Source organism: Phaethon aethereus (genome assembly GCF_964289735.1).
Source record: "Phaethon aethereus genome assembly, chromosome: 1".
NCBI lineage: Eukaryota > Metazoa > Chordata > Aves > Phaethontiformes > Phaethontidae > Phaethon > Phaethon aethereus.
Window position 1 is genome coordinate 16,065,381 of NC_138575.1, and position 26,389 is coordinate 16,091,769.

The 26,389-nt window shown below is 39.7% G+C and overlaps 1 protein-coding gene across 2 annotated transcripts in view; it reads left to right on the forward strand.

Annotated features, from left to right (window-relative positions):
• PRKAR2B (protein kinase cAMP-dependent type II regulatory subunit beta) overlaps nucleotides 1–24,651 on the forward strand; it is a gene marked incomplete at its 3' end in the record, with an annotated part of 92,926 nt that extends 68,275 nt beyond the window's left edge. For both annotated transcript variants that reach the window (XM_082001606.1, XM_082001605.1), the window contains exons 5-11: nucleotides 17,556–17,662; nucleotides 19,542–19,695; nucleotides 21,004–21,105; nucleotides 21,663–21,737; nucleotides 22,502–22,567; nucleotides 22,739–22,877; nucleotides 24,518–24,651. In XM_082001606.1, the coding sequence (XP_081857732.1) occupies nucleotides 17,556–17,662; nucleotides 19,542–19,695; nucleotides 21,004–21,105; nucleotides 21,663–21,737; nucleotides 22,502–22,567; nucleotides 22,739–22,877; nucleotides 24,518–24,651 (777 nt within the window). The remainder of the gene's footprint in view (nucleotides 1–17,555; nucleotides 17,663–19,541; nucleotides 19,696–21,003; nucleotides 21,106–21,662; nucleotides 21,738–22,501; nucleotides 22,568–22,738; nucleotides 22,878–24,517) is intronic.
• Between the last annotated feature and the right edge of the window lie 1,738 nt (nucleotides 24,652–26,389).

Sequence of the window (26,389 nt, forward strand, 5' to 3'; positions counted from 1 at the left end):
GCTTAAAGGAAAGGAGCGAATGGAGGCAAGTCCATGCTTGGGGTGGTAGGTGAACACCCTCCTTGCCCACCTCACCTTCTCGGGTGCCTCTATACAACAGGTATGAGGCTCTGGATGTGGAAGGGCCAGTCAATGGATGATGTGGATGATGGTCCATCTACACCAGAGGTGTTTCCAAGGTCAGAAAGGCCTACCCCCAATCTCACAGCCACCTCCATGACAAAGTAAAGATGGGTTATAGTTGTAGGCAACTCCCTTCTGAGGGGAACAAAGGGTCCAATATGCCGGACAGACCCTTCTCTTATGGAAGTCTGCTGCCTCCCTGGGGCCTGGGTTAAGGACATCACTAGGAAACTTCCTAGCCTGGTGCGGCCCTCAGACTGTTGCCCATTACTGCTCTTCCACGTGGGTGGTGATGAAGCTGCAACACATAGTCCAAGGCTGATCAAAAGATACTTCAGGGCCTTGGGATGGTGGGTAAGGGAATCTGTATCACAGGTTATTTTTTATTCTCTCCTTCCAGTTGCAGGCAGCAACACTGGAAGAAACAGATGGGTGCAGTCTATTTAATACATGGCTCCATAGCTGGTGTCACGGCCACAATTTTGGGTTTTTTGATAATGGGATGGCCTACATGGCACCTGGCTTGCTGGTGTCAGATGAGATTCACCTTTCTCAAAGGGGGAAGAGGATCTTTGCTCACAAGCTAGCAGGGCTCATTGACAGAGCTTTAAACTAGACTTGTAGGGAGAAGGGGATAATATAAGGCTTGCCTGTCACAAACTGTGGGATGACACACCAAGGGTAGAGGGACAGGGTGCTAGCAAGGGCCCGCAGCCTGTTGCTCTGAGATATGCTGGCTATACTGCAGTACACTTGAAGTCTTACTGAGATGAGCCAGGGGCTCCTGAGGTAATAGGAGCCGACAGGGAAACACTGGCAAAAGACCTCGAATGTCTATAAATATCTGAAGGGTGGCTGTTCAGGAGGATGGAGCCAGTCTCTTTTCAGTAGTGCCCAGTGATAGGATGAGGGACAATGGGCACAAACTGCAGCACAGGAAGTTCCACCTCAACATGAGGGAAAACTTCTTTACTGTGAGGGTGACGGAGCACTGGAACAGGCTGCCCAGAGAGGTTGTGGAGTCTCCTTCTCTGGAGACCTTCAAAACCCGACTGGACGCGTTCCTGTGCAACCTGCCCTAGGTGATCCTGCCTTGGCAGGGGGATTGGACCAGATCATCTTCAGAGATTCCTTCCAACTCCTACCATTCTGTGATTCTGTGAATTAAGGGGTATTCCTCTAAGAAGGTGACACAGCTGACAATGCAGCTGAAGTGCCTCTACAGCAATGCACGCAGCATGGGCAACAAACAGGAGGAGTTGGAAACCACCGTGCTGATAGAAAGCTACAACCTAGTTGCCATTACTGAAACTTGGTGGGATGAATCCCATAACTGGCGCGTGGCTATCAGTGGCTACAGGCTGTTCAGAAGGGACAGGTGAGGAAGGAAGGGTGGAGGCATTGCCCTCTACATCAAGAAATGGATAGAGTGTGAAGAACTGTCTGTGAAGAATAGCCAGAAGCCGGCTGAAAGCTTGTGGGTAAGAATCAGAGACCACAGCAACAAAGGGAACCTCGTGGTTGGTGTCTACTACAGGCCTCCCAATCAAGGGGAGCCTGTTGATGAAGTCTTCTTAATCCGGCTACAAGAGGCATCATGCTCACAGGCTCTCATCCTGCTAGGGGACTTCAACCACCCCCACATCTGCTGGAGAAGTAGCACAGCGAGCTGTAGGCAATCCAGGAGACTCCTAGAATGCATTGAGGATAACTTCTTAGGCCAGGTAATAGACAGCTGTACCAGAGGGGATGCGATACTGGACCTGTTGGTCACCAACGCAAGTGAGCTAATAGGTGACATCAAGGTTGGAGGCAGCCTGGGCTGCAGTGATGATGCACTGGTGGAGTTTACTCTTTGCCTGCCCCACATCCGTCAGGACTGCAAAATCAGGTCCCTGAATTTTAGGAAAGCAAACTTCCAGCTCTTCAGGGAGTTAGTCAATAAGACCCCCTGGGAAAGTGCCCTCAGGGACAAGGGAGCAGAACAGAGCTGGCAGATCTTTAAGGACACTTTCCATAGAGTGCAAGAGGTCTCGATCCCCAAGAGTAAGAAATCAGGAAAGGAAGGCAAGAGGCCAGCATGGCTGAGTCGAGACCTGCTGGTCAAACTAAAGGGCAAGAAGGAAATGCACAGGCAGTGGAAGCAGGGACATGTATCCTGGGAAGAGTACAGGGACAGTGCCCGGTTGTGTAGGGATGGGGTCAGGAAGGCCAAGGCGCGGCTGGAGCTGAACTTGGCAAAGGATGCCAAGAATATTAAGAAAGGCTTCTATAGGTACATCAGCCAGACAAGGAAGGTCAAAGAAAGCGTAGCCAGCCTGACGAGCAAGACTGGCAAACTGGTAACAATGGATGAGGAAAAGTCTGAGGTACTGAATGACTTCTTTGTCTCAGTCTTCACTGGCAGTGTCTCTTCCCACACCTCTCGAGGGGATGGAGGAGCAAAGTCCCTCCCGCTATAAGAGAAGATCAGGTTTGAGACCACCTGAGGAACCTCACTATACATAAGTCTGTGGGACCTGATGGGATGCATCGTGGAGTCCTGAGGGAATTGGCTGATGTAGTTGCCAAGCCACTCTCCATGATACTTGAAAGGTCCTGGCAGTCAGGTGAAGTCCCTGGAGACTGGCAAAAAGGAAACATTGCGCCCATGTTTAAAAGAGGTAGCAAGGAGGACCCTGGGAACTACTGACCTGTCAGCCTCACCTCTGTACCTAGCAAGATCATGGAACCCTCCTAGAAGCTATGCTAAGGCACATGGAGGACAAGGAGGTGATTTGAGAGAGCCAGCATGGCTTCACCAAGGGCAAGTCCTGCCTGACCAAACTAGTGGCCTTCTGTGACTGAGTGACCACATCAGTGGACAAGGGAAGAGCTACCGATGTCATCTATCTGGACTTCTGTAAGGCCTTTGACATAGTCCCCCGAACATCCTTCTCTCTAAATTGGAGAGATATGGATTTGATGGGTGGAAGTTACTGGTGGATGAGGAATTGGTTGGATGGTCTCATCCAGATGGTAGTGGTCAATGGCTCAGTGTCCAGATAGAGACTGGTGACGAGTGGTGTCCTTCAGGAGTCCATACTGGGACCAGTACACTTTAACGTCTTCATGAATGACATAGACAGGGGGATCGAGTGTATCCTCAGCAAGTTTGCAGAGAACACCAAGCTGAGTGGTGCAGTTGACACACCTGAAGGACAGAATGCCATCCAGAGGGACCTGGGCAAGCTTGAGGAATGGGCCTGTGTGAACCTTATGAGGTTCAACAAGGCCAAGTGCAGGGGCATGCACCTGGGTCGGGGCAACCCCCAGTATCAGTGCAGGCTGGGGGATGAAGGGATCAAGAGCAGCCCTGCTGAGAAGGACTTGGGGGTACTGGTGGATGAAAAGCTGGACAGCAATGTGCTCTCACAGCCAGAAGGCCAACCATATCCTGGGCTGCATCCAAAGCAGCGTGGCCAGCAGGTTGAGGTATGTGATTCTGCCCCTCTGCTCTGCTTTGGTGAGACTCCACCTACAGTCCTGCATCCAGCTCTGGAGCCCTCAGCACAGGAAAGACATGGACCTGTTGGAGTGGGTCCAGAAGAGGGCCACGAAAATGATCAAAGGGATGGAACCCCTCTCCTATGAGGACAAGCTGAGAGAGTTGGGGTTGTTCAGCCTGGAGAAGACAAGGCTCCAGGAAGACTTACTGCAGCCTTCCAGTACTTAAAGGGGGCTTATAAGAAAGATGGGGACAGACTATTTACCAGGGCCTGTAGCGACAGGACAAGGGGTAATGGTTTTAAACTAAAAGAGGGTGGATTTTAAGTAGATATAAAGATGGCATTTTTTACAACGAGGATAGTGAACCACTGGCACAGGTTGCCCAGCGAGGTGGTAGCTGCCCCATCTCTGGAAACATTCAAGGTCAGGTTGGATGGGGCTCTGAGCAACCTGATCTAGTTTGAAGATGTTTCTGCTCATTGCCGGCGGTTGGACTAGACAACTTTTAAAGGTCCCTTCCAACCCAAACTATTCTGTGATTCTGTGATAATTTCCTTCTATTGCCTGTAAAAACAATTACGGTCTTTTAAGAAAGCTTAAATCCAGTGAATGAGTGATCTGGATCAGACAAAGGTGATAATACTACAAAAAAGCACAGGGTCATTTAAGGGAAAGTCAAGCGTATCAATCAAAACATGCATACTGAGGTTGGGATGACTCACAGCACACCAAATGCGTTCTCAAGAGAATTGATTCAGTGCTGTCAGGGGAGGGAGCATGGGGGAAAGAGAAATAATTATGTAGTTTTAAGCATGAGAACAAAAAGTTTTAAATTTGATTCAAGAGGGAGCTAATGGAAAGACCAGCCTGCAGCTCTGTAAGTCAGGTGCTGTTACAGAGAATGCACATTAATTCACGCTGCAGGTTTCAAGCTCCTGCTTTTGCCTGCACAAAGGCCCTGACCCTGGGTATCTGTTCTCAGAGAAGCCCTGAGGAGTAGTGAGCCACAGACCCCCAGCTTTGCAGAACATGGGAGTTAGAGCTATAGAAGGACATCTGAAGTCTCAATGTAGGTGCAAATATGAGTGCATTCTTGGGACTCTAAGGATACTGACACAGAAGATTTCTTAACTGCCTCCCTCATGCTGTCTGTTTAATGGGTAGTTAATTAGCTGTTCCACTATACTTGTTCAAGGTAAAGTCACCCAAACATTTGCCCCTTCCACTCCTGATTTATTTTTCTGCATAACTTCAGGGATACAAAGGAGTGTGTGGGCATCTGCTCTGAATGTGAAATTGCTTTATTACATATGTTCCTTATTGTTGCTGTGTCCTGGCTTCCATTTGGCTGGACCATCATTACATTAGCCTGCCAACGGCATTTTGACAGACCCCTCTTGGTTAGTCTCTGAGCATTCTTCTCTTACGAGCACTGTGACCCAACGGATTATAGTGCGCTCCTAGAGTCTGCCATGATGTTAATTTTGAGCTACTGCTTTCCTGATTCTGGCTTTACACAGCTTCTTAGTAGTATCTCCTTATAGAATCAATCATCTGGATGAGATCTGCTTTCCCTTCCAGTGAGAAGCAGATCTTGTGTCTAGTCATCAGCCACTTGGTCTGCAGGACAGGGATCTCTGGGCTTTGTATCAGCTATATTGTAATGTTGTGTAGATGTAGAGCATTAAACTGTTCTAATGTGGGCACTTGATATAACTCTTCCAAGGAACACTGAGGGATTGCTTCCCCTGTTTGTGGAGGTCTTCTCAGAACTGTGCTGCTGTCTCAGTAGTGTATCCCCTTGATGTTTTGAACTCCTTTTTTACTTTTTGCTTCTGAATCAGTTAGCTTGTAATTGCCAATAGTTCCCACAGTCTGTTCCAAGTGTTTAGCAGAAGATTTCTTAGCTGAGTACTCCCTTTGTGGAGCTCTGCAATCCAAAGCCTTGAAATCTGCTCCTGGGATCTCCCAAGTCTTGTTTACCTGCCTTTTCTCAGATTTTCCAATGGATTAAGAACACTTCCTTCTGCTTTAAATCCTTCACAGATAGCATTCTGGGAAGTTGAATACAATAATTTTTGTAAAGGAGTTTTTCATTATAATAACTTTACTCATAAAAGTCATTGGAAAGCTACTGAGCTCTGAAGATAGCAAGAGTATTAAAATGTAGCCTTCAGTCTGGCTTGCTTCTTCTGTAGAGCCAAGATCTGTAGTCCCCCGGGGACTTCTCCCACTCCTCCTTCTTGTTCTGCTGCTAGGCAGTGACTCAAGAGCTCTGCCACTGTAGTTGCAGTAATTTAAATGTTCCTATCCCTGCTCTCTTCCTCACCTCTGCCTCTCTGCCCTGCAGCAGAAGCACACATGGTGCCAGCTGCTGCAGTTCGCTCTCTGGTGTATTAGCAAAAAACTCCTTCATCTTGGAGAGAGATAATACCTTCAGCTGCTAAAGCTAAAGTCTCTGAACAAAAGTCAAGCTGTGTGTCGATAGCGTCTCCTGCTCCCACTGTTTTTTTTGTTTCAGTGGGGAAGAGACAGTGTAAAGTGCTGAATGGCTTTTCCCTGATGGCCTTTTAGCAAAGTGTCAGCACCACTCCTAGATAGGGCACCACTCTGAAATACAGTATAACAGCATGTCTTATGGCATGATCAGAATTGCGTTCAGTACATGATATTAAATGGAGTCCACATTTTCTTAAAAATTTATCCCACCCTAACGCATTGTGTTTTAATTTAATGGAAGGATAAGTGTCCTGGTTTCAGCCAGGATAGAGCTGGTTTTCTTCACAGAAGCTAGTGTGAGACTGTGTTTTGGATTTGGGATGAGAAACTGCTGATAATGTGCTGTTGTTTTGGGTTGTTGCTGAGTAGTCAAGGACAGTCCAGCTTCTCGTGCTGGGCTGCCAGCGAGCAGGCTGGGGGTGCACGGGGAGCTGGGAGGGGACACAGCCGGGACAGCTGACCCAGACTGGCCAAAGAGATATTCCATACCATACGATGTCAAGCCCAGTACATAAACTGGAGTTGGCCGGGGGGGCGGAAATCGCTGCTCGGGGACGGGCTGTCGATCACTGGGTGGTGAGCAATTGCTGTATTGGGCATCACTTGTTCTTGTACATTCCTTTGTTGGTATTATCATTGTTGTTTCCTTCTTTCTTTCTGTCCCATTAAACCGTGTTTATCTCAACCCACGAGTTTTTTTTCCTAATTCTCTCCCCCGCTCCACTGTGGGAGGGGGAGTGAGTGAGCGGCTGCGTGGTGCTTAGTTGCTGGCTGGGGCTAAACCACGACAATAAGATAAGGGTATCATTAAAGCAGGAGGAGAAGTCGCTGTAGTTAGGAGGTGATCTACAGTACTGCTTACCATTTTAATTAAAGAGTCCATCTGAACAGACAAGAGCCTTCACATAAAACTAGAAAACAGCAGAACCATTTGAGAGGGAGACTAAATGAGAAAGAGTAGAAAAAGACAACCTTCAGACTTTGAGACAACTTAGGACTCTCTAAACAAACACAACACTGTCTTGAGCCTGCATTTACCTGATAGCAATGTTTGAATATCAGATAGGTAAACTTATGGAGATTTATAAATACCAATATTTCACATATTGGCTGATGGAAAATATAGCTTAGTATAAAGGAACACGAGTTCTGGTACAATTCCCTGAGCAGCGCTCTATGTTTTAAATGTCAACTCTTAATAACTCCTTAAAGTCTGTGAAGTTACTTGAATTTTCTTGAAACTTTCTTTAACTTTGTGGATTGATGAGGATGCGACCGGTCAACTAATGTCAGTTCAGCAAGGCACTCCTGAGTTAATGCCCTTAAATAAAAAGTACTTTTAAAGAATTGATAATGGTAGCATTCTTTTCACCTTTCTGGGGGCTTAATCACTTCCCATCTGGTTGCTGTCATTCAATATCAGTTTTAGCTAGTGTGTAACAGTATTGAAAAAATTACTTGACGAGAAGAATATGGATTGAAACATGCATGTGCAACAAGATGAGGGAAAGAGGTTTTTGCAGAGCTCTTTGGCTGCATTTTAGAGGACCAGATCAGGAGAGAATCAAGAGAAATTCCAGGAGCAGAACTGTGTGGATGTGTGAGTTAGAAGAGAGAAAGGTGCATTCTGATGTTTGTTTTCCTCTCCCCATGCTATTAATCTAACCTATGTTAGATTAACTCATTCCTCTTCTAAAGCACCTCTTCCTGGTCTTCTTCCCAGAAAAGCCTCTTCCTATTAGACTACAGTATTATTTATTATTCTTCTCAATTGCCTGCCACACCACTGCCAGAAATCCTAATATTACTTTTGTTCTCCCAGGATCGCCATGGTGTGCCAAGCTGCTTGCTCTACATGCATGCACAAAGCATGTTACCACACCTTCTCCTTTGTGCTCCAGATGCTGGAGGTTACTAGCAGTGGAATCAGAAGCTGCATGCCCTTTTTCCCCTCCATTTTCACTTTGTATAAGCAAAGAGAAAATGAGGTGATGACCAGGTGCCTTGGGCCATTACTGAGGATAAGCCCCAAGTCACTGTTACTGGAACTTATATCTGTTCAGCCTAACAACTGATTTATCACTGGGAGGAATAGCAGCAGTAGCAGCTCATCTAGCAGCTAACACAGCCTTCTACACTTCCTTTTTACAATGCAATTCAGAGAAGTTACTCTTTTGGTTTTGTCTTTTAAGAGGAAACTTTTCTGGGTCTGATTAACAACAGGCTATTTGATTTGGCTGTTATGGCCCATAGGCCAGCAGATAAAATGAACCTATTACCAGAGTAATAGGGTGGCTCAAAGGACTGGTACCATCAAAGCTGTGCCGCAGCTGAGCACTTAAAGTTTGAATCCTTTCGCAAAAATTCACAAGCAGTGTTAGATTATCTATTTCAGGGAAATTTTATTTTGGAGAGCTTTGCCCTGCTAATGCTTGTAGAGAGTATTTCAAATAGGTCTTGACCCTTTACTAAAAGGTAATAAATTATACATATTCTTCACAAATATGCAAGAGCAATTTCTGGGCATATTGCCACTCATGCACCTGGGGAATTACTATAAGAGAACACAAATATTGATTAATCAAGTAGAATTGATTAACTCAAAGGAAGATGAAAGAAAGCATAATGCAACTGTGTTTTATGAATAGTGGGCTCATATTTAAGGCCAAAGAATTCCTTGAAAAGTGCTACTAAGAGAAGATTCTCATAATGCTCTTATGTTCTTAAAAATTTTGGTGAAGAATTAGCTACAGATGTTTGAGCAATTAACAGGAAGACATATATATATATGAGCCCAGAATGACATATATATACATGTACACGTGTATATATATATCTGAGCGAGCACAGAATGCCTGAAGATGTTAATACTCTGCCCTCTTAGGCAGAGTCTTTTGCAAAACTCTTTGCAAACTAATGGGTACCCATACAAATAGAACTGCACTTAATCCTGTTTTTTCCTAAGGCAAAATTAATACTTAGATCAGATCTAGCAAACAGGGATTCTTTCCACCTTGCCTATTGTACAGAAATACTGTGGGCCAGCAGGAGTAGGGAAGTGATTGTCCCCCTGTACTTGGCACTGGTAAGGCCACAGCTCAAATTCTGTGTTCAGTTTTGGGTCCCTCACTGCAAGAAGGACGTTGAGGTGCTCAAGCGTGTCCAAAGAAGGGCAACGAAGCTGGTGAGGGGTCTAGAGAACAAGTCTTGTGAGGAGTGGCTGAGGGAACTGGGGTTGTTCAGTCTGGAGAAGAGGAGGCTGAGGGGAGACTTCATCGCGCTCTACAACTACCTGAAAGGGGGTTGTGGTGAGGTGGGTGTTGGTCTCTTCTCCCAAGTAACTAGCGATAGGACAAGAGGAAATGGCCTCAAGTTGTGCCGGGGAGGTTTAGATTGGGTATTAGGAAAAATTTCTTCACTGGAAGGGTTGTCAAGCACTGGAACAGGCTGCCCAGGGAAGTGGTGGAGTCACCATCCCTGGAGGTGTTTGTATAGATGTGGTGCTTAGAGACATGGTTTAGTGGTGGACTTGGCAGTGTTAGGTTTACGGTTGCACTCAATGATCTTAAAGGTCTTTTCCAGCCTAAATGATTCTATGATTCTATAATCAGTTATTGAAGATGTTCTGCAAAAGAACTGCCCAATGTAAGGTGCCTTCATCTCCGGCTTAAGAATTTTGGGAACTATTTGCAACTCTGAATTATTTCTGCTCTTTTTTAGCAAACTGCTAAAAAGAATCTGCCAACTTGCTCAGAGGGATAGTTACAAAATACGAAAAGTGTTACTGAGCCTGACTGATGGGCATGTGCACGATGGTTGAGAGGCAGAATACTAACTCAACATATAACTGTGTGGAGGAAGGTTAAGGTATATTCTCAAGGAAAATATTGCTTGAAAATATTGATTATACATCGAAATACAGATAAGATTATTTGATAGTGGAGAAATAAATGCCTTTTAATTAGTTTACAAGTGGATATTACACAAGGCAGCTAAATATTTTGAATTGGATCACAGTGCTGCTAACATTTATATCAGATGTCCAGGGGGGTATATGTACATGGTTTTGTTCTGAAAAACAAATGCGGAGAGTTGTAGACATGAATTCTGTAATTTACTCTTCTTCTCCAAGGTTCTGACTTGTTGATTAAGAACTCCTTTTCCTCCCATGGTGTCCCTGCGTATATTTTGCTAACTTTTTTTCTCTCTCTTTTTTCCTTTTCCTTCCTAGTCTGGTGTTCTTTTCGCTTTATTACCTTAATTAATATCATGCTGAGCATTCATTCATTGATATTTCATATTGCTCAAAGTGAGGATAAGGTGGCCAACAGGATGCTGTTTTAACTTAGGCTCATTTTAGTAAAATGGTTGTAGGAGTAAAGAATAAAGTGATTTATGAACTCAGGTGCAATAGAAGAACAACTGTGGATTCACTTTGTTCATATGATAGTCTTATGGTTGTGTCTCAGAACATTATAATTTTTACAAGGCATATGAGATAGGCAAGTCTTGTTACTACTATTGTACTGAAGTGTAAGGCAATCTCATGTCTGCTTAGACTGTGCAGGATGTCCTGGATCTAAAAGGGAAATTGAGATTTCCTGTCTAGCAGGGAGCACTCCAGCAGCACACTCATCCTTCTTTTGGAGGATTCCGAAAGCATATATAATCACAACATACCATCCCATACTTTTGAGATTTACTGCATCCAGCTTAATAGCTGGAGTTTACAAGCTCCTGTGAAATGCCAGGTTGAGATTGTCTCGGTTTTCTGTCAGAAGCCACACATGTAGAAATGTAGCTGTGCTTTCTATCTCCCGAATAACTTTTCTTAAATAGTGGGGAAGGATATTTTTTCAGAAGTTACTTTTTACATTTGTCATTATCATGACTTCCAGTGATGATCGTGTCCTGCTTTCCATTTTATCTACAGTGCCTTCATTGATTCAGAATGGGTAGCATTTTGTCAAACAACAAACGTTTGTATCAGCAGTTCAAACATTGATGCTTCTTGGAAGGCCCACTGTTTGAGTGCTTCAGTCTAGTATGGAGAACTTTTTCCTTTACAAAATAGCTCACAGTAAATTTATAAATTGACATTAAGAAGACACATACCTGGCACAGTCGTAGTAAATCACTTGGTAGTCTGGCAGTTAAAAGAGCCATTGGCATTTGGGAAGGACATGTCATGGTCTACCAGCTCTCCTGAAAGAATCAAAAGCTGTCTTGCAAGGACATACAAGTGACTGGATTTTTAATCTGTGTGAAATGTATACAAAATAAAATGCAGTTTTAATTATACTCAATATCCATTATCTAACTGAATTTTTTTTCAAGGAATTGTCTTGAGATATAATTGCCATGCTTGTTTTGTTGACTTGAAAGAAATTGAGGCTAACCTACTGTTATGAAATAAGGCAACATGCATCTGGAGTACAGTACTTTATGTGATTCAAAGTATATGTTAGGACAGTTGTTGAGTGATTATTTGCAGTTTTTAACTTGCCCTGGTGTCCTGGTTTCAGCCAGGGTAGAGTTAATTTTCTTCACAGAAGCTAGTGTGAGGCTATGGTTTGGATTTGGGATGAGAAAATGTTGATAACATACTGATGTTTTGGGTTGTTGCTAAGTAGTCAAGGACAATCCAGCTTCTCGTGCGAGAAGGCTGGGGGTGCATGGGGAGCTGGGAGGGGGCACAGCCAGGACAGCTGACCCAGGCTGGCCAAAGAGATATTCCATACCACATGACATCATACTCAGTATAAAAAGTTGGGATGAAGAAGAAGGAAGGGGTGGAGGGACGTTTGGAGTTACGGCGTCTGTCTTCCCAATAAACCATTAAGCATGACGGAGCCCTGCTTCCCTGGAGACGGCTGAACACCTGCCTGCCCATGGGGAGTGGTGAATGAATTCCTTGTTTTGCTTTGCTTGCGTGTGCGGCTTTTGCTTTACTTATTAAACTGTTTTTATTTAAAACCATGAATTTCCTCACTTTTACCCTTCCAGTTCTCTCCCCCATCCCACTGTGGGGGAGTGAGCGAGCAGTTGCTTGCGGCTTAGTCGCCGGCTGGGGCTAAACTGCAACACCTGGCAAGAAGGATGGAATCAGACACTGTTCCAGGGGGATGTCCTTGGTAAACCAGTTATCATTCCGGTCTGGGACTTTGTTCTTCTGAATCTCATGTCATGTCTTTTGTTTGTAACTGATTGTAAACACATGCACAACTTTGTACATTTCAGATATGAAATGGCAATACATCAGGCTTGCACACACCTTACTTATGCATGGGTATCACTACAGGCCTAGATTCATAAAGGTACCTGGTATCTGAATTGCACTTCAGGCACAGTAAAATATTTCCTAACTTATAACAAAGTGATTCTGCTTAGGTGCCATGCTGTTCGTAGGCACCATGATAAGTACTAGAGGTATTTTTTGACATTAAAGTTATGCTTCTATGCTAGAAGTTGATGTGGCTACCATTTGATAAAGGGAAGAAGGACAACTACTTTTTGCCACAAGTGTGTAGTGTTTAGAATACTTAGCACATGCAGACTGTCAGAGAGCATCAGGCTCCTCGTGAAATGTTGATGAAGAGCATCTCTGTAACTGCCATTAAGGAGAAAGAGCTCACAGGGGCACAGCAAAGAGGACAAACTAGCAGAGACTTTGCAGTTGAGGTAGTTTGTGCAGATGGGAGTTTGAAGGAGAACTGGAAACAGTGAGCAAGACAGTGTGGGACTGCTAGAGTTGGTGTGATGACAGTGGTGATGGGCCACAGGGAGTGCTCCCCAGCACAGGCTGGACTAGCCAAGCATGACACATCTAGAGGTTTCAACCCAGATCCACAGGTAGGATATGACTATCTTGATCTCAGGCTGCTGGGAGTGGCAAGTGTCTCTCCTGAAAGCTGAGGAGCAATGGCGGCTTCACCTATGGGAGATGTGCTGTGGTCAGAGTGCTGAGCTGCAAGCTGAAGGAACTGCAGAAGGACATGAGAAGGACTGTATAGCATCAGGCAGGATAATCAGGAGCTTGACAACATCTTTCAAGGGTCCACCGAAGAGACAAGAATGCCTTTCTACAGCAGGTGGAGGCACCAATCTGTTGACCAGACTTGCTCTCAAGTGGTGCTGTGACAGGTTAAGACAAGACATGCACAAACTTAAATACAAAAAAATCTGTTTAAGAAAAGCCTTTTTTACTGTGAGGGTGTTGAAACGCTGTAACAGGTTGCGTAGAGAGGTTGTGGAGTTGATTTACACGTTTTTGGACTAAAGAGCTAAGAATACCTGTGAGCTGTTTTTTACTAGTTATCAGTCATAGTCACATGCCCTTCATATGAAATGTTTCCTTAGTTCAGTATTTTGAAGGCTTTAATTACAGGGAAAATATCATCTGATTGACTAGAAATACAGATTTTGTTTGTCAGGAAATTAAAAAGGATGCCCAAAGGCAGAGTTTCACTGCCTGCAGTAGATTATTTTGAAATTCTCAATTCTTGTCACCTTTATTCAGTTCAGTAATTGGTAACAAGGCACTAGATCAGAGGACATTCTCTGTCCCTGAGGCCATTGCAGTATGACATACATACAGCTAAACTCTCTTGCACCTTCCCCTCCTCCAAATCCCACCAAACCAAGCAGCTAACCAGGGTGGTTTTAGCTTTACTGGGAAGAAGCCCTGGCTCAGGCATTCCTCCAAGCCGTGACCAGGGTTTTTCAGGAGGAGTGATAGTTGGCACAAGCCAAAACTGTACCAGCTGTGCTGACAATTGCACCAAGAGCAAAGCAACCCAGACATGGTATAGTCAGTGCTTGAGTCCATTCCCTGCTCCTGCTGAGTTTGTACTCAGTTTTGTATTCTCTGATTCTGGCTGATCTAAATATGCAAAAGAACTTTACTAGCACAGTTCATTTAAGTTGCTATAAAACTATGGTAGGTACCATCTTTGTCTCTAAGTAAAAGAGGGAAGAAAACCACATCCTCTCCACTTGAGGTGATATGAGAGGATATATCATGCTGGCTGATGCCGATAAGGGAGCTAATGCTCCGTTGCACTCCTGCTTCCCAGCAGTTAAATCCACGCTGACTGAGGCAGTAATGTTGGCTGTAACTATGACATGTTTATTCACCTGTCTAGTAAATTATTTTGTGAAATCACGCTCTGTCATTAAAGTCCAATTGTTAGGAAGACTCTTTGAGAGAAATGCAGTTACCACTTCACAAAAGAAAATGCCTTTATAAAAAGAAAAATCTCAATAGATGAATTTTGTATTGTGAATGTCTTGCAGAAAATCTGATTTGCTATTTCAACCTCCTCACTTTTAAGGAAGTGAAAATATTTTCTCTATCACAAAAGACGGTGATTAAAGTGTGCTTTCATGGCAACAACCCAAGGTTCCCATAACTTTCTCAAAAATATGCCTTTTTTGAATCATTTACATGCTTCACAGTGTAGGGAAAAAAAAATCCATTGCGTGTATTAATCAGAGTATGTAAATAAACATTATATAATTGATCAAATTTCAAACAATTTAAACTTTAGTTTTGGTTCTTTATATTTGTAGAGTGCATTATCCTTAAGAAAAATAGATGCTTTATTATATTTGAAAAAACTGTATTAAGATAATGAAATTTTAGCAGAAGTCACAAAGATTGCACAATATACGTGTTTAATACTTCAGATTCTTTATTAATTTTATTTCTGTTAAAAAGTTTATCATGTTTTTAAAGTATCATTCTTTAGAATATTGATTACCAGATTGCCACGGCATTACACATAGCAGATTTACAAACACTGATATAAAAACTCCTCTTCCTGTTTTCATTTTATATGTATTTTTTAAAGCTAGATCTGCTTTAAGGAAGACAGGCTGTACCATTTTACAAAATACCAGAATTGATTCTGTGTATGATAACAGATCTACTTTTTAATTCTAAAATTACCCATCTTTATCCTTTCAAAGTAATTATGGAGGATGCCAGTAAATTGAGCCTCAGTTTGGCAGAAAATGAAGAGGATTCACATAGAGCAAGCTGGGCAAGCAGGTTTTGTAATTCTTACAGTATAAGCAAAACACATGTGCCTGGTTTGGTTATTGCAGTCTGCTCTATCTTAATTTTACGTAGAAAGCTTTAGGAAAGGATCAGTTGTCTTTTAAGTTAGTTGGAATTTATTTAGAAAGTTAAAATACATATGCAATACTTCAGCAGATAATAGACGGCTCTCAAATGTATTAAATACCTTCAAGTGTTTAAAACATTTTTTAATGGGGAATTGTACTTGTGAATTCTACTCTGTTGTGTAAAACAAAGTCATGAATTTACCTACCAGAAAAATTGTGTTTTGGTGAGCTTGATTCATAATTATGAGGTGGAAAATGTTTTAACTTGAAATCTGAGATGAAACACACTGACTAAAGATTTTAACTATATGCATTATTCCTTCAGTGCTGCAAATAAATGTCTTTTTAGTTTAATCTGTTTTCCAGGATGTCTTGGGAGTTACTTGTTTCCAAGGATCAGGGCCCATGTAATACATTTTTCTTGCATTGCTTGCATTTAGAGGATAACATATACCCTCTAGCCTCCCATAAAGTGTGGAGCATTCTGCATGTTCTTACTTGGTTTCAAATGGCAGCCAAGGACTGTTGGTTGGGGACTCACTTTGCCAATTCAGATGTAAAGCGAGGGGAAGGGAATGTGCTGCTTCCAATGCTTTAGACAACTAACTGACAGTAGGTCAGTTTTACAGATTCTGTAGGAGTTCCTTTTAGTTTACATAGGGAGAACTGAAAAGACGCAAGTAATATTATCTTACTTTAAGCAATGAAAGTTGTTTTTAAAAACTCCTGTACCTTATTTTCAGTCTCTCCCAATAGCACCCACACATACTCCTCGTTCTCTGAAATGAACTCTAACCCATTCACAGATAGTAAAATGATCCTTCTTTTTGCAAATGCATACCTGTCTGTGCTAAAAAAGGTACTAAGTAGAGACATAGTTAAATGATTCCTTGCTGGCCTAGGTAGGTTTCATGATGTCTTAATGTATTTTACCATGATCAGCTGTACCGAGGATGGATCCTGCCATTCTGTTATTCTTTGTGTCCACACACAATGAACTCTGTGAAGTAAAATTGTATTTAGCTTCTATTTTTTTAAAAAGGCTTGGATAATACTGTACTGCTGATGTTTTTAAAAGCTTTAAGTAAGTGATGAAATTAAACAGAATAAGGATGTAATTCATTCCACCTAATTTTATCTGTCTAAAAATTAAGTGTCTAACTGTGAGTTGCAGTAGATCTCTCTATCATCAGAGAAAAGAAAGGGGAATCTCTAGAGAATGATTCTGAGCTATCTAATATGGTTATCTTGGTCCATGGACTGCAGAAGGACTCTAGAGGACTGGCTTAGGCTGGTCGTGTTTAGAAAGGCAAATGCCATCTTTCAGTGGCTGGAAATGGTATAAACTGAATCACTGTAAAACGCGGGGGGATCTAAATCTACAGGCTTTTCTTTACCGTGGTTTTCACTAGAACTTGCTTGTTCCAGTATGATACATACTTCATAAGTTTCAAACAAGTAGAGGATAATTTTGTGTTTATTGTAGAGTTGTAGGCATCTTGCTGGATAAATGGAAAATAAAATTTAAATTGTTAGGTTATCTTTTTAGGATTCATATCGTTAACCCACAATGATCTGTGTTTGGGTTTTTTTTAGATGTGAATAGTTAAGTTTTAACAGATTTACACCAAACAAGACAAATTATGTAATTAGTGATTTGTTTTTGTAACTAGACAGTCATAATTCAGATGATGACATTTTATTAGTCTGTTAACATTTCTCTCTAAACATTCATATTCCATTCCAATTAACAAAGTAGTTTTATAGCTATGTATAAATTCCTACTTCCCAATGAGGTCAGAATTTACTTACTCAACTAAAGCATTGCAGACCTTTATGGTTACATCTATCCCACCACTGTGCAGGCATTGTATAATTTAGATTTTCAAAATACTTTACAATAATTTTGAAACTTTGAATTCTGTAAAATAGTTCTGAAGACAAAAACAGGTAAGTGTATTGTTTGCAATGAGAGATACAGTTTTTTCTTTTAACTGCATAATGTTATGCAGTTTTGCAGGGTGAAATTCTATCTTTGGATGCTCTGAGCAATTTATATTGCAGGCAAGACCTATGTTATCATTGGCCAGGACAAGAAGGGAAGCTGGGCTCTGAACACTGGAAAACGAAAAAGCTAACACTGAATACTAAATAAAACTGTCTTCTTGATTGATCCACGCATTTCTGTAGCATGAATATTTTCTGTCCATGAACATTTCTTTATCTGCATATTGGGAGGCTGGACAGTTAGTTAATTTGAAGAGTAAAATTTTAAAAACAGATTATAATTCTTGTCTTTGTGCTCTTTTAAACAGGAACAGATGTCTCAGGTGTTAGATGCAATGTTTGAAAAGCTGGTTGAAGGAGGGGAACATGTCATTGATCAAGGGGATGATGGTGACAACTTCTACGTCATTGATAGGTGAGTTGCTGTGTCTTATAGCACAAAGTATTATGCAAAAATCCATTGAGAAAAATCTATTTCTCTACATACTTGTATTTAACTCTTACATATGTTTGCATGGGAGAAAGAAAAAAGAACACACATGAACCAGTACAGCTCTGAGCTACAGAGGGTGGTTTTTGAAAGGAGGCAGATTTTCATATAGAAATATGTCCCTGTCCTCTTTATGTATTGCTAGATCCCAAAGGCTGTTGTTTCTTTTTTTACATGGAAAGAGATCTAACACAAAATACAATGGGAAAAGTTTTTTACAACTCAATATTTGAAATCTTACTGCATTTCAATACTATCTGTAGATTCTCTTGTTTGCATGAGTATTACTAGACCTCCAGTAGCTAAGTCATTACTCTTCATTTGGAGATCTGTACTGGAAAAAGCAGTTACCTAGGTAAAATCCTAGATATTGGTTACTGTTGAATCCAGTGAGTTAGGAAGAGTGTTTACTTTGGCATCCTTCACTAGTCTGTTGGCACAGGCTCCAGCCAGGTTCACCTTTTCTTAGTTTTCTTTAGTTTTAGGCTAACAGAGTGATTTCTGAGAGTGTTTGAAAGAAATATTATGCTAGAACTCTAAAAGAAATGCAAAGGTTTTTTGGTCAGTTGTAGATCAGTGTAACCAGCTAGTCAAAAGAGGTGATTATCCCGCTGTACTCAGTGGTGGTGTGGCCTCACCTTCAATACTGTGTGCAGTTCTGGGCCCCACCATTTAAGAAGAATGTGAAGGTCCTTGAATGTTTCCAGAGGAGGGCACCCTCTCTTTACTGAGAGGGTGGTCAAACACTGGCTTCCTAGAGTGGTGGTCGATGTCCCAAGCTCATCAATGTTTAAGAGGCGTTTGGACAATGCCTTTAATAACATGCTTTAACGTTTGGTCAGCCCTGAATTGGTCGGGCAGTTGGACTAGCTGATTGTTGCTGGTCCCTTACAACTGAAATATTAAATCAGAAGGTCATAGAAGTGTGTCAGGATTCTTTGCTGAAGAGTCAATGTTTTTCAGCTTTGTGAGGTTACAGATACTCTTATACAAAAAGGTGCAGTGACGTAACAGTATTTTGTCAGCCTTGCAGTTTTTAGCTGCAGTGAATCACCTCTAAGTCCCTTATCAATGAAATCATTGCACAGATTTTTGCATTACATTCACATGATTTATCGACACGTACCATACAAACATTCAGCACTGAACAAAATGATGACTCGGCATCAATGAGGGTGGCTATGTCGTGTTTTACAAGACAACAGATTTTACTGCATTCCAAAAGCATAAAAAAGTTACTAATTTAATGATGGGGAGAAGAAATCACAATATATTAGATAAATACATATCTTTATTTCACAATCTTAATTGCTTTTCATATTCATTCCTTCTGTTTCCTGCATCTCCTCCATTTATTACATTGTAAGTTACTACTATAAAGTATTTTCAATGTTAAATAACTTGTTATGTTATGATCACTGGAATAATAATACAATTTTTACAAAGTCTTGTTACATTTGTATTTATTGTGTTTAAAATGAAATTAAGAAACTGACACTAAGTTAGATCTTAATTTTTAAAAAGTTCTGCTGATCAGTAGATCACTGTACATCCAGTCTGTCTTTAAACTGAATTAATGTAAAAACTAATAACACTATCTTTACGCTTAAAAATGAACTATTTTTATTATTTACGGAAGTGATTGAAATGTCTCTGCAAGATGTTTAATACCATTTAAACAAGAGAATGTATATTTCAAATACTTTATCTTTGGAATTCATGGTATAAAAAAATATAGCGAGAGGCTGCTTAGCAAAGATGAGGCCTGAATTCTACTCACTGTATTTATATATTTTATTAACAGAGGTACATATGATATTTATGTAAAATGCGATGGTGTTGGGAGGTGTGTTGGAACCTATGATAACCGAGGAAGTTTTGGTGAGTTGGCCTTAATGTATAATACACCCAGAGCAGCTACAATTATAGCTACCTCTCCTGGTGCCATCTGGGGATTGGTAAGTGAAATATCTTAAAACAAGTATTATTTGTTTTAATTATTTTTTATAAATTGCACTGTTATACTATATCAGCATAAAAAAAAAGAATTACAGTTTTGGAAAGTTTAATTTTAAAAATTCTAAGAACTCCCAACACAAATACTGTCTTTTCGAGAATCTGCAGAAGCAAACCTGAAGCTTAAGAAAACACTAAGTTTTTTAAAAAATCATTTTGTTTTATTCTATTTTAATGATAACTTCACAAATGGCAAGCCACTTGACAATTACTTAGTCATACATATATATATAATGTTTTCGCACATCTTGATAGGAAATGCCTTCGGTGCCAGAGTAAAATTCAAATATGAGGTTATTTATCAGTGTTATACTATCTGGATCTTTGACAACAGTATTAGAATTTACCAAAAGAAGAAAACTGGGACAGCCATCTTCTTCAAGATGTACATTTCAATCTAATGACTGATCCCAAGATAACATTTTCCTGTTGAAGCGAAATGCAAGGTTTTTCACCACCTTAATCCATAAGACTTTCGGGATCACGGCAGACTTTAGGACACTATAAGAATGGCTTTAAATTGGATTGAGTTGTATTGGTCAGCAAGTCCCACCTGTAGCAGTGAAGGCTTGCAAAGTGTTTCACCTCTGTCTGTCACCAGGATACAGTCATATGAAGTTAAGAGAAGAAAATAGCATACATGTAGTTTTTCCATCTGTCTTCTTCACTTGGATTGTCAAATAGTAGGGAATGTCCAGTTGGCTGTTTAGGGCAGCAGTGATTCTTGTTCTGTTGAAATAGCAGAAAGTGGACAGTGACCTAAGACCCAAACCCATTTATTTTGGTTTTGTTTGTAAAATAATATAAAAACCTCTTTGAGTGTATATCAATATGTGTTGGACCTCAGGATAATGAATAAACTTTGTAAATTAAATATTTAAATATTGAGGTTTTCTTAAATATCTTAGATTACCCAGCATTCATTGTGATAAATTATCAGCATTCATTGTGTAGCCAACCTGTTTAAGGAAAAATCTCTACCCTGTATACGTGAACTCTGTATTCTCTGCTGAAGGGCAGAGAAGCTTTTCTCAAAGTGAATCAGATCAGGAGCTTAACTTTAGGAACTCTTGATTGACCTCTAGAGGAATCTTTCTCAACTGACTGTATAGGGAGACTAGCCAGCCAGTTTGATGGCTACATTGAGTGGCTAAAATTGGATAATTTGAACATATTTGGCCATTTCGAAAGTATTTTCTACCACACACGTATTTTGTTAATAAATTTTCTTTTTCTTTTTGTGTTTACAGGACAGGGTAACATTCAGAAGAATCATTGTAAAAAATAATGCCAAAAAGAGAAGAATGTATGAAAATTTTATTGAGTCATTGCCATTCCTTAAATCTTTAGAAGTAAGATTTCTATTGCATTATTTTAATGGCTATATCAGAAGGTACCTGATAAGATTCTGCTTTTTCAAAATTTAAATTTGGAATACAAATTTTCTCCACGATAAAATTTTGCATACTTTTGTTTTGGAGAAGGAATATATAATGTTGTGGTTTTTAAAAAACTAATTTTTTTTAGCTTTACCTTCATTTTCTTAAGCTTAATTTTACTAGATATTAGCCAAAACAATTAAACAATGACCTAGGGAATTTCAAAATATTTTCATTTAACAGCTACACTTTTATATGCATGCTTTATTGAAAATAATTTTTGAAGACTTGGGATATATAGACTTTTGTAAAAATGGAAGCTCTATCAAAACATCTAGCTGTTAAGACTGTAATATACCTTCGGGAACACTATTCAGCTGTTCTTCCTTTTTTAATGATTATCAAAACAGGAAAATGAAGATACACTATTTTGTGCAAAGATTCGTGAAAAAAAACATGAACGGGCTTTCTAAATACAATATCATGAAGTTAACCATATATTTCTTACATTTTCATTTTTTTAAATGCAGGTATCTGAGCGTTTAAAAGTGGTTGATGTGATTGGCACCAAAGTGTACAAAGATGGAGAACAAATCATTGCTCAGGTACAGTTTATTTCTGGTTCTAGTTTTTCTTTTCCAATAGGTAAAAATTATCATGTTATCTATAGACAATACATACTTTAAAAGTAGGTTTTTCTTTCTCAGACAAAATAAAAAAAAACAATGAAACTTGCATCTAAGCAAGGTGCTTATTTTGTTTCGGAAGCTAATTTTTAATTTCCTTTGAAAAACATCCCTCTGTTGGTGTGAATAAAGGAGTCAACATTTTTAGTATACTTAGAAATTCAAACTATATAAAAGAATTACTGCTTCCAATAAGGAGCACTGAAGACTCGCCTTGGTTTTGTTGTTAAAATGTGATAATCTTTTGAAGAAGAATGCAGAAGTAAACTCTTCAGTGTAGGCAGCTGAGATTGTCTTGCCCCAAAATAATTATTGGATATCAGACAGCCCTTGGAGGCTTTTTATACTGGAAACTCTGTAAGGAAAATAATTTGAAAGGAATACAGAGGTGGAGAAACAGGAGTAAGGATCCTAAAATCTTCCGTAACATTGTTTTTCTCTGCTTTTTGTATAAGGCACAGTCAGCTATGTCTTTTCATGAAAAAGCCTTTCTATCAGTTCTGTATAGAAGTTTTGATTATTATGTGCCTGGAGTATGGTTTTCACATCAAAAGTTATTTCTTTTGCAACAGGTATCAAAAAGATGAGCTTCAAGGCACTGGCTGCAGATATTTTAAAGTTACCATGAAACTAAAAAGGAGATTTCACATTTCCTTTATTCACTTTATTTTTTTCTTCTACAGGGTGACTTGGCAGATTCTTTCTTCATTGTGGAATCTGGAGAAGTAAGGATTATAATGACAAGGAAGGTAAACATCCCTACAACACAGATTTCTATTTTTTTAAATCTTGATGTATTCTGAGTGTTAAACAGTAATGCTACTGTTGTTCCTGATTTTGCTTATGCAATCCCAAGTTCAGCTAACTTCTCTCTCATTCCCTCTCTTCCTTTCTCTTTCTTTTTTTACCTGATACTTCAGGGTAAACAAGATGTAGAAGAGAATGGAGCAGTTGAAATAGCTCGATGCTCAAGAGGACAGTATTTTGGAGAACTTGCTCTTGTAACTAACAAACCACGAGCCGCTTCTGCATTTGCTCTTGGCACTGTCAAATGTTTAGGTATTGTTCAATAATATTTTATATCTAATATAAAATGATACATAACCTGTCAGGTCGTTTTTATTGTGAACTCTGTCTTTCTCCAAATGTAAGATTTAATTACATTTACCCAAATAAGACTGTGTAAGTACATCATCTATTACTGTGCATTCCTATGTACATTATTTATCTGCAAAAATTACTTGCAATTGATAACTGATATTAAACACAAATTCTCCAATGTTTCTCTGATTGCATGGAAGTAAAAATTGTTTCAGGACAGTACAGATATTGCTGCAAACCATTTATAGCTATCAGATAAATGTCTAGTACTCTGCAGAAAGGTAAATTACTTATTTTCTCAGTAGACTGACTCTCATCCAAGCAATAACTGGTAAAAATCCTGTCCTGTTTTATCACCATGAGTTAAGCTTTAACAAATTCTCTGTCTTCGCCAGCTGTTAATTTAATCATTCCGTCACACTGTAGCCTCAGGCACAGGAAAAGCAAAGACCGTAGAAGTTGGTCTCATAGACAACCCTTCTCACCCAGTGCTTTTCATGGTCTGATGTTTAGCTCCTAAATATTTGTATCTAATTATAGGAAAAATGTAAACTGCTAAGACAGATTTGGCATTCATGAATAACAGTTTGATTGCCAAGCCAGTAACCACAAAGTTTCTCACTTACTTATAAAGGTATTGTTTTTTAAAATCCTTACCTTCAAACACAGAGGAAGGGACCTTTCAATGTCATCTACACCAACCCCCCTGCAATGAGCAGGGACATCTTCAACTAGATCAGGTTGCTCAGAGCCCCGTCCAACCTGACCTTGAATGTCTCCAGGGATGGGGCATCTACCACCTCTCTGGGCAACCTGTTGATCAGACAATAAAGATCAAAGATGATACAGAGGAAAGAATAACAGGCAGTGGTGAGGAAGAGTGTCATTACCCAGTATGAGTGAGTCACTAAGATCTCTGGCACCTCCCAAATAGCACAGGTCTTAAACTTTTCTCAGGAGCCAAGAGACTACAGGCCACCAGGTTGGAAGCTGGTTGAAGTATGAACTTTTCTCTCTGGCCTGTTGGCTAGAACTATAGAGGATAACATTATGTGATCCAGTAAAGAAAATATTCTGGTTGGCTACGCATTGGCATTGCATGGGAATTACTGTCTCCCAATTTTTCCTACATTTGCTGGGAAATGAGTATCTATTACCATTTCCACTGTGGGTGAAAGCAAGTGAAAATAGCAAGGAAATATGCTACGTTAGACCCCAAATATAGCCGACAACCTCATCAACAGATGTGTTTTTTTGAAAACTCAAAGATCTTAAAACTGTATTCTGTGGAAGAATCCAGGCCCTTCCAGACTTCTTCAGCAGCTCTTGGGTGATGTAAATCTTAATACGAAAATATTTTCAAAATAAGAAATGCAGCAAATTCTAATTTTATTTATGACATTTCAAGACAGCTATGTGTTGGTTGATCTTGGTTTTGCTATGGTAAGTGATTGTCTTCTGTGTAAAGTATATGCCTCAGTAGTATTTGTCCCGTTATCTTTTAAAATTTTACATTGGAATGTTAGAAACACCAAGATTAGTGTCTGCAACTGATAAGCACATTATTTTCTTTCTCTTTCTCTCCTCTTTTATCTTAGTTATGGATGTGCAGGCATTTGAAAGGCTTTTGGGACCTTGTATGGAAATTCTGAAAAGAAACATTGCAAACTATGAGGAGCAGCTAGTTGCTCTGTTTGGAACAAACATGGACATTGCTGATCCCAGTGCATGAACTAAACATTGGAGCAACAAGATCTGTTATGAGAATATAGCACAGTAGTGGTTAGTCCACTGAGAAATTGTCTCTTTTCCTATAGATGCCAAGCATTTTCTGTGATTTTAAGAGTGGGTTTGGGGGTATTTTTTGGACTTACTACAGTGGAAATACTAGTAAACAAACCAGGAATTTAATAAATTGTGGACTTGATTTTTTAAAGTGCTTAGCATTGATGGTTCCATCTGGCATTAAGACGACCTGTAGTAGCACAGCACCTTTGAAAATCAAGTCCTTTAGCACAGCATTTCCTTAAAGAATAGATTTCAAAAAACCCACATGCGATGAACTTGTTAAACCAGCTTCTGTTCTTCAAAAAGGTTACAACTTTTCTGGAAAGACTGTTAGTTTGAATGTGATATGTTGAAAAGTATTAGTGCACAAAAAGTGTTTATATGTATTAATACAGAAGATATACAGTAGATATTACTTTCTGACAATTACAGTTGTCATGATTTTATGTTGCATTTATCACTGATGTAGTAAATCACAAGACTAATCGTAAGATATAGCATGACAATGCATTTTGTGTAACGCTCATGACCCAAATCTGATTTTTAACATTTTGTAATTTGTTTGAAAGTCCTCTTTGTTTAATATGTCATGTTTCAGCACGACATTGTAATATCTTATGCAATTTAGAGGACTTGTATATTTTTGCAATAAACTGCATTTTTTATTTGTTACATGTATTCTGTACAGTCTAGAGTGAGGACGGCTGACAAATTAACCTTCAATGCTTTAAAAGCAAAGGCATAGGTCATTGTCATGTTCTACCTAAGCATACATAACCTATATTGTTTTCCTTCTCCTTTGTTTTATATTTATGCATTTTGTCTTCTCTATCTATGCTTGTTCTCTAGTTAATTTTTTTAAGTCTCACCTTTCTTATCTGTTAAATCTTTTACCTATTTCAAATTAAATTATCTCTGTATATCTCTCTTCTTGCAGTCTAATCTTAGCTATAAAAGACCAGATTCAATTACTGAAGTGATTGATACCGAAAGGCATGCTAAACTAAGCTTGTCCTTGAAAAATTCTTATCAGGAAGTAAAAAAAAAAAATTTTTAATTTGAAAGATCAATACTTCAAAAGCTTTGCACAAGTCTGGAAAGTATGTCATTGTTAAAGCTAACATGTCCTGCTTTCAAAAACCTGTAGGTCATTATAAAATAATATCTTTTTAGCCATAATAGCATGGGATACCTTCTGGGACTGAGGGGAGAGAGAATAACACCTTAATTAGGAGCACAGGGCTCATTGCTTACAAGGGTCTGTGACTGAAAATTTCAGGAACAGTCCAATTTTAATACTGCTTACTAACCTATCTGTTGATGTACGTGTGCACATAATGGCGATTGGCAGTAGTTCTGCAAAATTGAAACTTCAAGAGTTGTAGGAAGGCTTCTTGTGCCCTGTTTCAAACACCTGAATTATAATATCTTTCCTTCTTAGATAATGACTTTTCTAATGCCATATATTTGTGTATGTGGGCGTAATTATTATCCTATAGTTAGTGATATGTTCTGACAATTTATATAATCATACATGTATATGAAATTATGATTATATAATGTGATAACAATATATAATTTATACAGTATGGTATAAATTATAAGTCAGATTCCTAACAAAATACAATCTGAGCAAAATTTACAAATGTCTTTTTTTTTAACCTAGAAACCTGGTATGAATA